We start from the raw sequence: 15,779 nt of genomic DNA, 5'->3' as shown, positions 1-15,779 counted from the left end.
CATGTCTCCGTGTCTCTCCGTGTCTCCCCATGTCTCTCCCCATGTCTCTCCCCGTGTCTCCCCGTGTCTCCCCGTGTCTCCGTGTCTCTCCGTGTCTCCCCATGTCTCTCCCCGTGTCTCCCCGTGTCTCCCCGCGTGTCTCCCCGTGTCTCCCCCCGTGTCTCCCCGTGTCTCCCCGTGTCTCTCCTTGTCTCTCTGTGTCTTTCCGCGTGTCTCCCCGTGTCTCTCCCCGTGTCTCCCCGCGTGTCTCCGTGTCTCTCCGTGTCTCTCCACGTGTCTCCCCGCGTGTCTCCCCGTGTCTCCCCGTGTCTCCCCGCGTCTCCCCGCGTCTCCCCGTGTCTCCCCGTGTCTCCCCGCGTGTCTCCCCGTGTCTCCCCCCGTGTCTCCCCGTGTCTCCCCCCGTGTCTCCCCGTGTCTCTCCCCGAGTCTCCCCGTGTCTCCCCGTGTCTCTCCGTGTCTCTCTGTGTCTCTCTGTGTCTCTCCCCGTGTCTCCCCCCGTGTCTCCCCGTGTCTCCCCGCGTGTCTCCCTCCTCGTGTCTCCCCGTGTCTCTCCCCGAGTCTCCCCGTGTCTCCCCGTGTCTCCCCGCGTCTCCCCGTGTCTCCCCGTGTCTCCCCGTGTCTCCCCGCGTGTCTCCCCGTGTCTCCCCCCGTGTCTCCCCGTGTCTCCCCCCGTGTCTCCCCGTGTCTCTCCCCGAGTCTCCCCGTGTCTCCCCATGTCTCTCCGTGTCTCTCTGTGTCTCTCTGTGTCTCTCCCCGTGTCTCCCCCCGTGTCTCCCTCCTCGTGTCTCCCCGTGTCTCTCCCCGAGTCTCCCCGTGTCTCCCCGTGTCTCCCCGAGTCTCCCCGTGTCTCCCCGTGTCTCCCCGCGTGTCTCCCCGTGTCTCCCCGTGTCTCCCCGCGTGTCTCTCCGTGTCTCTCCCCGCGTGTCTCTCCGTGTCTCTCCCCGCGTGTCTCCCCGCGTCTCCCCGCGTGTCTCCGTGTGTCTCCCCGTGTCTCCCCGCGTGTCTCCCCGCGTGTAGGAGGGTCTGGCCGACACCCAGGCACGATTCCACATCCTGTTCCTGTTCCTCGTGGCCGCGATGTTCTCTGTGAGTCTCCTGTCCCTGCTCGGGTACCACGGCTGGCTACTCGCCATCAACTCCACCACGCTCGGTGCGGACTCGTAGACACACACACAGACACACACACACAGACACACACAGAGACACACACACAGAGAGACACACAGAGACACACACACACAGAGACACACACACACACACATAGACACACACACAGATACACACACACATAGAGACACACACAAAACAACAACAACCGCCATTCGCCACTAAGTGGCGGTGACGTCACCACGACGCTTGTGCCAGGCTATGTGCACCTTGAGGCCACGTGGAGTGTCGAACGCCCGCTGGCAGGTCACGGGGCAGACCCAGGTGCCACGGGTCGACTGACTGAGATGACTGGCTGGTACACCACCTGTGCCCCCTACTGTGCCAACCTGCTGTGCTTTAGCCACCAGGCGCTCCGCTCGTTGTTATGAGCGTCGCTCCTCCGCCTTCCGTTGTTGTTGGAGGGTGACTACCTCCAACTGCCCAGTAGCATCCTTCACGAGCCTCCTCCACAGAGGTCGATCTTGACACCGCTGGTACCAGTCATCGGCAAGTCCACTCAGCTCCACGTCCTCCTGTACCACATCACTCCATCTCTTCTCTAGCCCGTGCCGCGCCCGCTTAGCCCCCTCAATCCGGCCGAACAAAAGCTGTTTCGGCATGCGTTGGCTGGGCATGCGGGCTACATGACCCAGCCATCGCAGCCTTGCCCGCCGGAGGAGCTCACCGATGGGACCTTGCCCAGATCTTTCAAGGATTTGTGAGCTCCTCACACAATCCAGTCTGGTTAAACCCAGGATGGATCGTAGGCAGGCCAGCCTAAATGTTTCTCACCGGCGAAGATGTTCCATTAGGGGGGTCCACGTTTCGCAAGCGTAGAGAAGGGAGGGAATGACCGTGGCCGAGAAGACCTGAAGCTTAGTGCGGAGCGACAGACCAGGTAGCTTCCACACAGCGTTACGCAACCGATGAAAAGATATTGCCGCTCGACTGATTCGGAGTGAGACCTCTGCTGTTAAACTGGAGCCAGTCATAAGCACACTGCCCAGGTATGGGAAACTCTCCACTCTCTCCACAACTGCCCCATCACCGATTGGGAGTTGTGGGGGTGGAGTGTCCGATGGTACAAAATACCCAGGCAGGTGCTTAGTTTTGGTGGGGCTGATGGTCAAGGCCCCACCTCTTAGTTGCACGCTCCAGTCTCAGCAGCAGCGTCTCCAACTCCTCCTCTGAATGAGCAGCTATTACCAAATCATCAGCATACATAACGTGGTTGAGCAATAGGGAGCCATCCCTTGACCGCACCCGGGCATCGATCAGCCTCCCATTACATCTGTACCATATGGAGATTCCCCCGGTACAGCTATTGAAGGCTTCACAAACTACGTGGTCAAAATAGATGTTAAATAATGTGGGAGCCAGAGGATATCCCTGTCGCACCCCAAGGTGTACAGGGAATGGCTCTGACTCCCGGCCACGTAGTTTTACCCGGGCCCGCTCACCATCATGAAGGTCCTTAATGATCGTGAGCAGAGGGTCAGGTACTCCAAAAACACGAAGAACAACCCAGAGCCCAGGCCTACTGATGGTATCATAGGCCTTGAGCAGGTCAATAAAGCAGAGATGTAGGTCTTGTTGGAATTCCCTACACCTCTGCTGTAGCAGACGGACAGAAAATATGGCATCTGTGCAGGACCGCCCTTTCCTGAAACCGCATTGGGGCTCCGCAAGCCTCTCCTCAGCGTGCCTGGCAAGGCGATGTTGAATAATCCTTGCCAGGACCTTTCCCGGCACACTGAGGAGTGAGATGCCCCTGTAGTTGTTACAGTCTGTGCGGTCCCCCTTCTTAAAAAGGGGGACCGCCAGGGCATCCTTCCAATCCTGCGGAACCCATCCAGTGGTCCAGACTGTTGTTATGATGTCATATAGGGCAATCTGTGCACAAACGCCGCCCTCCCTCAGCATTTCGCTTGGGAGATCATCTCTGCCCGCTGCCTTTCCTGGTCTCAGACTCCGGATCGCCTTCAGTACTTCCTCAACAGATGGCACCTCATCCACTCACAGGGGGTGACTTCTTCCAATATTTGAGGCACCGCAGCCTCAGCAGGGTCATCCTCACTTTGTGCCACGATGTTTTCCTGGCTAAGGGATTTTCCCTCCCCCAGGACCTCACAAAAATGCTGAGCAAATCTGCAAACCTGTTCCTGGGGGTCGGAGATTGGGTCACCGTTTTTTCCCCTAATGATGGTAATAGGTGTGGCGCTGCAGATTACTTTTTGATGGAGTTAAATAGAGATTTGTGATCACGGGCCACTGAGGCAGACTCCATCTCCTCAGCAACCCGTGACCACCACCCATCCTTGCAGTGCCTCACGGCTCTCCGAACCTCCGAGCGAAGGCTGCGGTAAGCCTCCTCATTCTCTGACGTGGGATTCTGTAGCCGATGACAGTGGGCCTGTCGCTTTTTCTCAACCATCCTGAACACCTCCTCTGTCAGCCAGGGTCTCTGGGGAGGTCTGGATCGCGTACCCAAAGCAGCCATTGCAGCTGCATGAGTCAGTCCTAAACCTCGCCCATTTACCCTCGACATCAGGAGGAGTCGGGGACGATGCCAATCCCAGCCGCAAGCGATGATGAAATTCTCGCTTGCAACTTTCATCAGATAACTGAGACCAGGCCACTTTAGGTTGGAATGGGGTCCTGGGTGTACACCCACCTTTGGAGTGGAAGAATGGCAGGCGCATCTTTCAGATGACTAGTCGATGGTCAGAGGGCAGATCAGCTCCACGGTAGGTCCTGGTGTCAAGGACATGGGCTCGCATCCGCTAGTCCATCACTATGTAGTCCAGCAGATATTCTTGCTTAGACCCGGCATGCATCCATGATGTTGTGTGGATGCGCCAATGCCAGAACAGCGTGTTGGTAATTACACGCCCATGGGCTGCACAAAAATCTAGCAGCCTCCTACCGTTGTTATTGAGATGATCTGGCCCATGCCCTCCAATCACTCCAGACCAGGTGCCAGTATCATGACCAACTCGGGCATTGAAGTCACCCAACATGATGACTCTATCCCGAGGGGCCACTTTAGCCAGCACCTGTGACAGGAGGTCATAGAAGGCATCTGACTCATCGGCTTTGCCTGCATCCCTCCACGGATGTTCATCTTCGGTGGGGGCATAAGTAACCACGACCACCATTCCTCGCCTCCGGTTGATGGGAAGGCGAGCCTAAAGTAGCCTGGGGCTTACAGCTTCCCACACCTCACCGCCACGCTCCCACGCCCCCTTCATTCTTTTGTTCAAAAGAAGAGCCACACCCTGTTGTTTGGCAGTCTGCTGCCCCGAGTAGAGGACTGTCCACCCCTCATGGTGGCAGGAGCCAGAGCCGGTTCACCGGACCTCCTGAATGCCACATAGATCCAGGCGGTACCGGTCCAGCTCCCGACAGAGGAGTGGCAGCCTCTCCTCCGCAGTGAGCGTTCGAACATTCCACTTGGCCATCCGTAGTGGCTTTTCGTTGTTTCTGGAGGAGCCCCGAGGGTAGATATTCAATCTCCTGGCTCCGCCAATTGGGGTTTGACCAGGAGATGTCATAGACGCCTGGCCCCCCGGGGCCTCCGGCACAAGCTTATTAGTTATATATTTCAGTCGTAGTTTTGTGGTAATTAATTGAAGGTGGAGGGGTTACCAGCCCCTCGCACCCGTCCAGAGCCCCCGTTTAGCCCCTGTGGTGGACACATATGCCATGAGGGGAGGAGCCAATCGGAATTGGCCCTCCCCCCACAGCACTGTCCACGACAGAGTTGCCCGTCTGGCACCGCGATGAGGTAGGTGGTTGTTTTGCTGGACACAACAACAACAACAACCGCCATTCGCCACTAAGTGGCGGTGACGTCACCACGACGCTTGTGCCAGGCTAGGTGCACCCTAGGCGACGTGAAGTGTCGAACGCCCGCTGGCAGGAGGTCACGGGGCAGACCCAGGTGCCACGGGTCGACTGACTGAGATGACTGGCTGATGCACCACCTGTGCCCCCTACTGTGCCAACCTGTTGTGCTTTGGCCACCCGGCGCTCCGCTCGTTGTTCTGAGCGTCGCTCCTCCGCCCTCCGTTGTTGTTGGAGGGCGACTGCCTCCAACTGCCCAGTAGCATCCTTCACGAGCCTCCTCCACAGAGGCCGATCTTGACACCGCTGGTACCAGTCATCGGCAAGTCCACTCAGCTCCACGTCCTCCTGTACCACATCCCTCCATCTCTTCTCCAGCTCGTGCCGCGCCCGTTTAGCCCCCTCGATCCGGCCGAACAAAAGCTGTTTCGGCATGCGTTGGCTGGGCATGCGGGCTACATGACCCAGCCATCGCAGCCTTGCCTGCCGGAGGAGCTCACCGATGGGACCTTGCCCAGATCTTTCAAAGATTTGTGAGCTCCTCACACAATCCAGCCTGGTTAAACCCAGGATGGATCATAGGCAGGCCAGCCTAAATGTTTCTAACCGGTGAAGATGTTCCATTAGGGGGGTCCACGTTTCGCAAGCGTAGAGAAGGGAGGGAATGACCGTGGCCGAGAAGACCTGAAGCTTAGTGCGGAGCGACAGACCAGGTAGCTTCCACACAGCGTTACGCAACCGATGAAAAGATATTGCCGCTCGACTGATTCGGAGTGAGACCTCTGCTGTTAAACTGGAGCCAGTCATAAGCACACTGCCCAGGTATGTCCAGATCTTTCAAGGATTTGTGAGCTCACCGCCACCCTCACCACCACCCTCACCACCACCCTCACCACCACCCTCACCACCACCCTCACCACCTCCCTCACCACCCTCACCACCTCCCTCACCACCTCCCTCACCACCATCCTCACCACCACCCTCACCACCACCCTCACCACCTCCCTCACCACCCTCACCACCTCCCTCACCACCTCCCTCACCACCACCCTCACCGCCTCCCTCACCGCCACCCTCACCGCCACCCTCACCACCTCCCTCACCACCTCCCTCACCACCACCCTCACCACCACCCTCACCACCACACTCACTACCCTCACCACCACCCTCACCACCTCCCTCACCACCACACTCACCACCACCCTCACCACCACCCTCACCACCACCTCCCTCACCACCTCCCTCACCACCACCACCACCACCACCCTCACCACCTCCCTCACCACCTCCCTCACCTCCCTCACCACCACCCTCACCACCACCACCCTCACCACCTCCCTCACCACCTCCCTCACCGCCACCCTCACCACCACCCTCACCACCACCCTCACCACCACCCTCACCACCTCCCTCACCACCTCCCTCACCACCTCCCTCACCACCACACTCACCACCTCCCTCACCACCTCCCTCACCACCTCCCTCACCACCTCCCTCACCACCACCCTCACCACCTCCCTCACCACCTCCCTCACCACCTCCCTCACCACCACCCTCACCACCACCCTCACCACCACCCTCACCACCTCCCTCACCACCACCACCACCCTCACCACCTCCCTCACCACCTCCCTCACCACCTCCCTCACCACCTCCCTCACCACCCTAGAGGCGTTTCGTGCTCCGGTATTCCGTGGTGGTGATGAGGCCGGAGACTTCAGCCTTGGTCTGGTGCAGAATGTTCGCCAGGTGCTGGGTGAGGATCCACGACTCTGGCTACTGCCGATATTCACCAGGTAGCGAGCAACAACATCACCAACATCATCATCATCAACAACAACATCATCACCAACATCATCATCAACAACAACAACATCATCACCAACATCATCATCAACACCATCACCATCACCAACAACATCATCACCATCAACATCATCACCATCACCAACATCATCACCATCACCATCAACATCACCAACAACATCACCATCACCAACAACAACACCATCACCAACATCATCACCATCAACATCACCATCACCATCACCAACAACATCACCATCAACATCACCAACACCAACATCATCACCATCAACATCACCAACACCAACAACATCACCAACACCAACATCATCACCAACATCACCATCAACATCACCAACATCATCACCATCATCATCACCATCAACACCAACACCAACAACATCACCATCAACATCACCAACAACATCACCAACACCAACAACATCACCAACACCAACATCATCACCAACATCACCATCAACATCACCAACATCATCACCATCATCATCACCATCAACATCATCACCAACACCGACAACATCACCATCAACATCACCATCACCAACAACATCACCAACACCAACATCATCACCATCACCAACAACATCATCACCAACAACATCACCAACAACATCACCAACTACAACAACATCACCAACAACATCACCATCACCATCACCAGGTAGCTAGCAACAACATCACCATCATCATCATCACCAACATCATCACCAACAACATCACCAACACCAACAACATCACCAACACCAACAACATCACCAACAACATCACCATCACCAACAACATCACCATCACCAACAACATCACCAACAACATCACCATCACCAACAACATCACCAACAACATCACCAACAACATCACCAACAACATCACCAACAACATTACCATCACCAACAACATTACCATCACCAACAACATCACCAACACCAACAACATCACCAACACCAACAACATCACCAACAACATCACCAACAACATCACCAACATCATCACCATCAACATCATCACCATCAACATCATCAACAACATCACATCACCCAACATCACCAGGTAGCGAGCAACAACATCACCAACACCAACAACATCATCACCATCACCAACAACATCATCACCAAAAAACATCACCATCACCAACATCACCATCAACATCACCAACAACATCAACATCAACAACAACATCACCATCACCAACATCACCATCAACATCACCAACAACATCACTAACACCAACAACATCACCAACATCACCATCAACATGACCAACAACATCACCATCAACATCACCAATAACATCACCAACATCACCAACAACAACAACATCACCAACAACATCACCATCAACATCACCATCAACATCACCAACAACATCGCCAACAGCATCACCATCAACATCATCACCAACAACATCACCAGGTAGCTACTACCACTCACCAACAACATCACGAACAACATCACCAACAACATCAACAACATCACCACTACCATCGTCGCTGTCTCCCACCCACCCACTCACCACTCGCTCACTCACCCACTCCTCACTCACTCACCCACCCACTCACCCACCCACCCACTCACCACTCACTCACCCACTCACTCACCCACTCACCCACCCACTCACTCACCCACTCACCCACTCACGCACTCACTCACCCACTCACCCACTCACTCACTCACCCACTCACGCACTCACTCACTCACCCACTCACCCACCCACTCACCCACTCACTCACTCACTCACCCACTCACTCACCCACTCACTCACTCACCACTCACCCACTCACTCACTCACCACTCACTCACTCACCCACCCACTCACTCACTCACTCACCCACTCACTCACTCACCCACTCCTCACTCACTCACCCACCCACTCACTCACTCACCCACTCCTCACTCACTCACTCACCCACCCACTCACTCACTCACCCACTCACTCACTCACCCACTCACTCACTCCTCACTCACTCACTCACCCACCCACCCGCCCACTCACTCACTCACTCACCCACCCACTCACTCACTCACTCACCCACCCACTCACTCACCCACTCACTTCTCACTCACTCACCCACCCACCCACTCACCCACCCACCCACTCACTCACTCACTCACCCACTCACTCACTCACTCACCCACTCACTCACTCCTCACTCACTCACTCACTCCTCACTCACTCACTCACCCACCCACCCACTCACTCACCCACCCACTCACTCCTCACTCACTCCTCACTCACTCACTCACCCACCCACCCACTCACTCACCCACCCACTCACTCACCCACTCACTCACTCACCCACTCACTCACTCACCTACTCACCCACTCACTCACCCACCCATTCACCCACTCACTCACTCACCTACTCACCCACTCACTCATCCACACACGCACCCACTCACCCACTCACTCACCCACACACTCACCCACTCATCCACTCACTCACCCACCCACTCACCCACTCACCCACCCACTCACTCACTCACTCATCCACTCACCTACTCACCCACTCACCCACTCACCCACCCACTCATCCACCCACTCACCCACTCACCCACTCACTCACTCACTCACCCACACACTCACTCACTCACTCACCCACCCACTCACTCACCACTCACTCACTCACCCACTCACTCACTCACCCACTCACCCACTCACTCACTCACCCACCCACTCACCCACCCACTCACCCACCCACCCACTCACTCACCCACTCACTCACCACCCACCCACCAGTGTAGGGGATGGACAGTCGTTCCCCACGAGACGGAGGGACGAGGCCACCAGCCGCTTGCTGGGCCCTCGGCACCGCCACGTTGGGCGCACACTCGCCGTGCCGGATGATGAAGAGGACGACGAGGAGGGGGAGGAGCACACCGTGTTCGGTGACTCACCCGCCCACTCACTCACTCACCAACTCACTCACTCACTGTCTCACTCACTCACTGTCTCACTCACCAACCTACTCACCCACTCACTCACTGTCTCACTCACTCACTGTCTCACTCACCAACCTACTCACCCACTTACTCACTGTCTCACTCACTCACTGTCTCACTCACCAACCTACTCACCCACTCACTCACTGTCTCACTCACTCACTCACTGTCTCACTCACCAACCTACTCACCAACTCACTCACTGTCTCACTCACCAACCTACTCACCAACTCACTCACTGTCTCACTCACCAACCTACTCACTCACTGTCTCACTCACTCACTGTCTCACTCACTGTCTCACTCACCAACCTACTCACCCACTCACTCACTGTCTCACTCACTCACTGTCTCACTCACCGATTCACTCACTGTCTCACTCACCGACTCACTCACTGTCTCACTCACCAACTCACTCACCAACCTACTCACTCACTCACTCACTGTCTCACTCACTCACTCACTGTCTCACTCACCAACCTACTCACCCACTCACTCACTGTCTCACTCACTCACTGTCTCACTCACCGATTCACTCACTGTCTCACTCACTCACTGTCTCACTCACTCACCAACTCACTCACTGTTTCACTCACCAACCTACTCACTGTCTCACTCACCAACTCACCCACCAACTCACTCATCCACTCACCCACCCACTCACTCACTGTCTCACTCACCAACTCACCCACTCACTCACTCACCCACTCACTCACTGTCTCACTCACTCACTGTCTCACTCACCAACCTACTCACCCACTCACTCACTGTCTCACTCACCGATTCACTCACTGTCTCACTCACCGACTCACTCACTGTCTCACTCACCAACTCACTCACCAACCTACTCACTCACTCACTCACTGTCTCACTCACTCACTCACCAACTCACTGTTTCACTCACCAACCTACTCACTGTCTCACTCACCAACTCACCCACCCACTCACTCATCCACTCACCCACCCACTCACTCACTGTCTCACTCACCAACTCACCCACTCACTCACTCACCCACCCACTCACTCACCCACTCACGCACTGCCTCACTCACTGTCTCACTCACTCACTCACTGTCTCACTCACCAACCTACTCACCAACTCACTGTCTCACTCACCAACTCACCCACTCACGCACTGCCTCACTCACTGTCTCACTCACCCACTCACCAACTCACTCACCAACCCACTGTCTCACTCACCAACCTACTCACCAACTCACTGTCTTACTCACCAACTCACTGTCACTCACCAACTCACTGTCTCACTCACCAACTCACTGTCTCACTCACCAACTCAGTCTCACTCACCAACCCACTCACCAACTCACTGTCTCACTCACCAACCCACTCACCAACTCACTGTCTCACTCACCAACCTACTCACCAACTCACTGTCTCACTCACCAACCTACTCACCAACTCACTGTCTCACTCACCAACTCACTGTCTCACTCACCAACTCACTGTCTCACTCACCAACCTACTCACTGTCTCACTCACTTACTCACTGTCTCACCAACTCACTCTCTCACTCACTGTCTCACTCACCAACCCACTCACCCACTCACTGTCTCACTCACCAACTCACTGTCTCACTCACCAACTCACCCACTCACTCACTGTCTCACTCACCAACCCACTCACCCACTCACTGTCTCACTCACCAACTCACTGTCTCACTCACCAACTCACTGTCTCACTCACCAACCTACTCACTCACCAACCTACTCACCAACTCACTGTCTCACTCACCAACCTACTCACCAACTCACTGTCTTACTCACCAACTCACTCACTCACTGTCTCACTCACCAACCAACTCACTCACCAACCCACTGTCTCACTCACCAACCTACTCACCAACTCACTGTCTTACTCACCAACTCACTGTCTCACTCACCAACCTACTCACTGTCTCACTCACCAACTCACTGTCTCACTCACCAACCCACTGTCTCACTCACCAACTCACTGTCTCACTCACCAACTCAGTCTCACTCACCAACCCACTCACTGTCTCACTCACCAACCCACTCACCAACTCACCAACCCGCTCACCAACTCACTGTCTCACTCACTCACCAACCTACTCAACAACTCACTGTCTCACTCACCAACTCACTCACTGTCTCACTCACCAACCTACTCACCAACTCACTGTCTCACTCACTCAGTCTCACTCACCAACTCACTGTCTCACTCACCAACCCACTCACCAACTCACTGTCTCACTCACCAACCTACTCACCAACTCACTGTCTCACTCACCAACCTACTCACCCACTCACTGTCTCACTCACCAACTCACTGTCTCACTCACCAACTCAGTCTCACTCACCAACCCACTCACTGTCTCACTCACCAACCCACTCACCAACTCACCAACCCGCTCACCAACTCACTGTCTCACTCACCAACCTACTCAACAACTCACTGTCTCACTCACCAACTCACTCACTGTCTCACTCACCAACCTACTCACCAACTCACTGTCTCACTCACTCAGTCTCACTCACCAACTCACTGTCTCACTCACCAACCCACTCACCAACTCACTGTCTCACTCACCAACCTACTCACCAACTCACTGTCTCACTCACCAACCTACTCACCCACTCACTGTCTCACTCACCAACTCACTGTCTCACTCACCAACTCACTGTCTCACTCACCAACCTACTCACTGTCTCACTCACTTACTCACTGTCTCACCAACTCACTCTCTCACTCACTGTCTCACTCACCAACCCACTCACCCACTCACTGTCTCACTCACCAACTCACTGTCTCACTCACCAACTCACCCACTCACTCACTGTCTCACTCACCAACCCACTCACCCACTCACTGTCTCACTCACCAACTCACTGTCTCACTCACCAACTCACTGTCTCACTCACCAACCTACTCACTCACCAACCTACTCACCAACTCACTGTCTCACTCACCAACCTACTCACCAACTCACTGTCTTACTCACCAACTCACTCACTCACTGTCTCACTCACCAACCAACTCACTCACCAACCCACTGTCTCACTCACCAACCTACTCACCAACTCACTGTCTTACTCACCAACTCACTGTCTCACTCACCAACCTACTCACTGTCTCACTCACCAACTCACTGTCTCACTCACCAACCCACTGTCTCACTCACCAACTCACTGTCTCACTCACCAACTCAGTCTCACTCACCAACCCACTCACTGTCTCACTCACCAACCCACTCACCAACTCACCAACCCGCTCACCAACTCACTGTCTCACTCACTCACCAACCTACTCAACAACTCACTGTCTCACTCACCAACTCACTCACTGTCTCACTCACCAACCTACTCACCAACTCACTGTCTCACTCACTCAGTCTCACTCACCAACTCACTGTCTCACTCACCAACCCACTCACCAACTCACTGTCTCACTCACCAACCTACTCACCAACTCACTGTCTCACTCACCAACCTACTCACCCACTCACTGTCTCACTCACCAACTCACTGTCTCACTCACCAACTCAGTCTCACTCACCAACCCACTCACTGTCTCACTCACCAACCCACTCACCAACTCACCAACCCGCTCACCAACTCACTGTCTCACTCACTCACCAACCTACTCAACAACTCACTGTCTCACTCACCAACTCACTCACTGTCTCACTCACCAACCTACTCACCAACTCACTGTCTCACTCACTCAGTCTCACTCACCAACTCACTGTCTCACTCACCAACTCACTGTCTCACTCACCAACCCACTCACCAACTCACTGTCTCACTCACCAACCTACTCACCAACTCACTGTCTCACTCACCAACCTACTCACCCACTCACTGTCTCACTCACCAACTCACTGTCTCACTCACCAACTCACTGTCTCACTCACCAACCTACTCACTGTCTCACTCACTTACTCACTGTCTCACCAACTCACTCTCTCACTCACTGTCTCACTCACCAACTCACTGTCTCACTCACCAACTCACTGTCTCACTCACCAACCTACTCACTCACCAACCTACTCACCAACTCACTGTCTCACTCACCAACCTACTCACCAACTCACTGTCTTACTCACCAACTCACTCACTCACTGTCTCACTCACCAACCAACTCACTCACCAACCCACTGTCTCACTCACCAACCTACTCACCAACTCACTGTCTTACTCACCAACTCACTGTCTCACTCACCAACCTACTCACTGTCTCACTCACCAACTCACTGTCTCACTCACCAACCCACTGTCTCACTCACCAACTCACTGTCTCACTCACCAACTCAGTCTCACTCACCAACCCACTCACTGTCTCACTCACCAACCCACTCACCAACTCACCAACCCGCTCACCAACTCACTGTCTCACTCACTCACCAACCTACTCAACAACTCACTGTCTCACTCACCAACTCACTCACTGTCTCACTCACCAACCTACTCACCAACTCACTGTCTCACTCACTCAGTCTCACTCACCAACTCACTGTCTCACTCACCAACCCACTCACCAACTCACTGTCTCACTCACCAACCTACTCACCAACTCACTGTCTCACTCACCAACCTACTCACCCACTCACTGTCTCACTCACCAACTCACTGTCTCACTCACCAACTCAGTCTCACTCACCAACCCACTCACTGTCTCACTCACCAACCCACTCACCAACTCACCAACCCGCTCACCAACTCACTGTCTCACTCACTCACCAACCTACTCAACAACTCACTGTCTCACTCACCAACTCACTCACCAACCTACTCACCAACTCACTGTCTCACTCACTCAGTCTCACTCACCAACTCACTGTCTCACTCACCAACTCACTGTCTCACTCACCAACCCACTCACCAACTCACTGTCTCACTCACCAACCTACTCACCAACTCACTGTCTCACTCACCAACCTACTCACCCACTCACTGTCTCACTCACCAACTCACTGTCTCACTCACCCACTCACTGTCTCACTCACCAACTCACTGTCTCACTCACCAACTCACTGTCTCACTCACCAACTCACTGTCTCACTCACCAACCTACTCACTCACCAACCTACTCACCAACTCACTGTCTCACTCACCAACCTACTCACCAACTCACTGTCTTACTCACCAACTCACTCACTCACTGTCTCACTCACCAACCAACTCACTCACCAACCCACTGTCTCACTCACCAACCTACTCACCAACTCACTGTCTTACTCACCAACTCACTGTCTCACTCACCAACCTACTCACTGTCTCACTCACCAACTCACTGTCTCACTCACCAACCCACTGTCTCACTCACCAACTCACTGTCTCACTCACCAACTCAGTCTCACTCACCAACCCACTCACTGTCTCACTCACCAACCCACTCACCAACTCACCAACCCGCTCACCAACTCACTGTCTCACTCACTCACCAACCTACTCAACAACTCACTGTCTCACTCACCAACTCACTCACTGTCTCACTCACCAACCTACTCACCAACTCACTGTCTCACTCACTCAGTCTCACTCACCAACTCACTGTCTCACTCACCAACCCACTCACCAACTCACTGTCTCACTCACCAACCTACTCACCAACTCACTGTCTCACTCACCAACCTACTCACCCACTCACTGTCTCACTCACCAACTCACTGTCTCACTCACCAACTCAGTCTCACTCACCAACCCACTCACCAACTCACTGTCTCACTCACCAACCTACTCACCAACTCACTGTCTCACTCACCAACCTACTCACCAACTCACTGTCTCACTCACCAACCTACTCACTGTCTCACTCACCAACTCACTGTCTCACTCACCAACTCAGTCTCACTCACCAACCCACTCACTGTCTCACTCACCAACCCACTCACCAACTCACCAACCCGCTCACCAACTCACTGTCTCACTCACTCACCAACCTACTCAACAACTCACTGTCTCACTCACCAACTCACTCACTGTCTCACTCACCAACCTACTCACCAACTCACTGTCTCACTCACTCAGTCTCACTCACCAA

The 15,779-nt window shown here is 54.5% G+C and overlaps 1 protein-coding gene across 1 annotated transcript in view; it reads left to right on the top strand.

Annotated features, from left to right (window-relative positions):
• LOC116958375 (palmitoyltransferase ZDHHC20-B-like) overlaps nt 1-15,779 on the top strand; it is a 43,849-nt gene that overhangs the window by 27,265 nt on the left and 805 nt on the right. The window contains exons 8-10 of the mRNA XM_076063394.1: nt 1,018-1,150; nt 6,665-6,791; nt 9,557-9,705. Of these exons, the coding sequence (XP_075919509.1) occupies nt 1,018-1,150; nt 6,665-6,791; nt 9,557-9,705 (409 nt within the window). The remainder of the gene's footprint in view (nt 1-1,017; nt 1,151-6,664; nt 6,792-9,556; nt 9,706-15,779) is intronic.

Source organism: Petromyzon marinus, unplaced genomic scaffold (assembly GCF_048934315.1).
Source record: "Petromyzon marinus isolate PM22_M1 ecotype Great Lakes invasive population unplaced genomic scaffold, UKy_Petmar_22M1.pri1.0 PM_Scaffold_110, whole genome shotgun sequence".
NCBI lineage: Eukaryota > Metazoa > Chordata > Hyperoartia > Petromyzontiformes > Petromyzontidae > Petromyzon > Petromyzon marinus.
The sequence above is the reverse complement of the archived record's forward strand: the minus strand, read 5'-3'. Positions and strand labels throughout refer to the sequence as shown.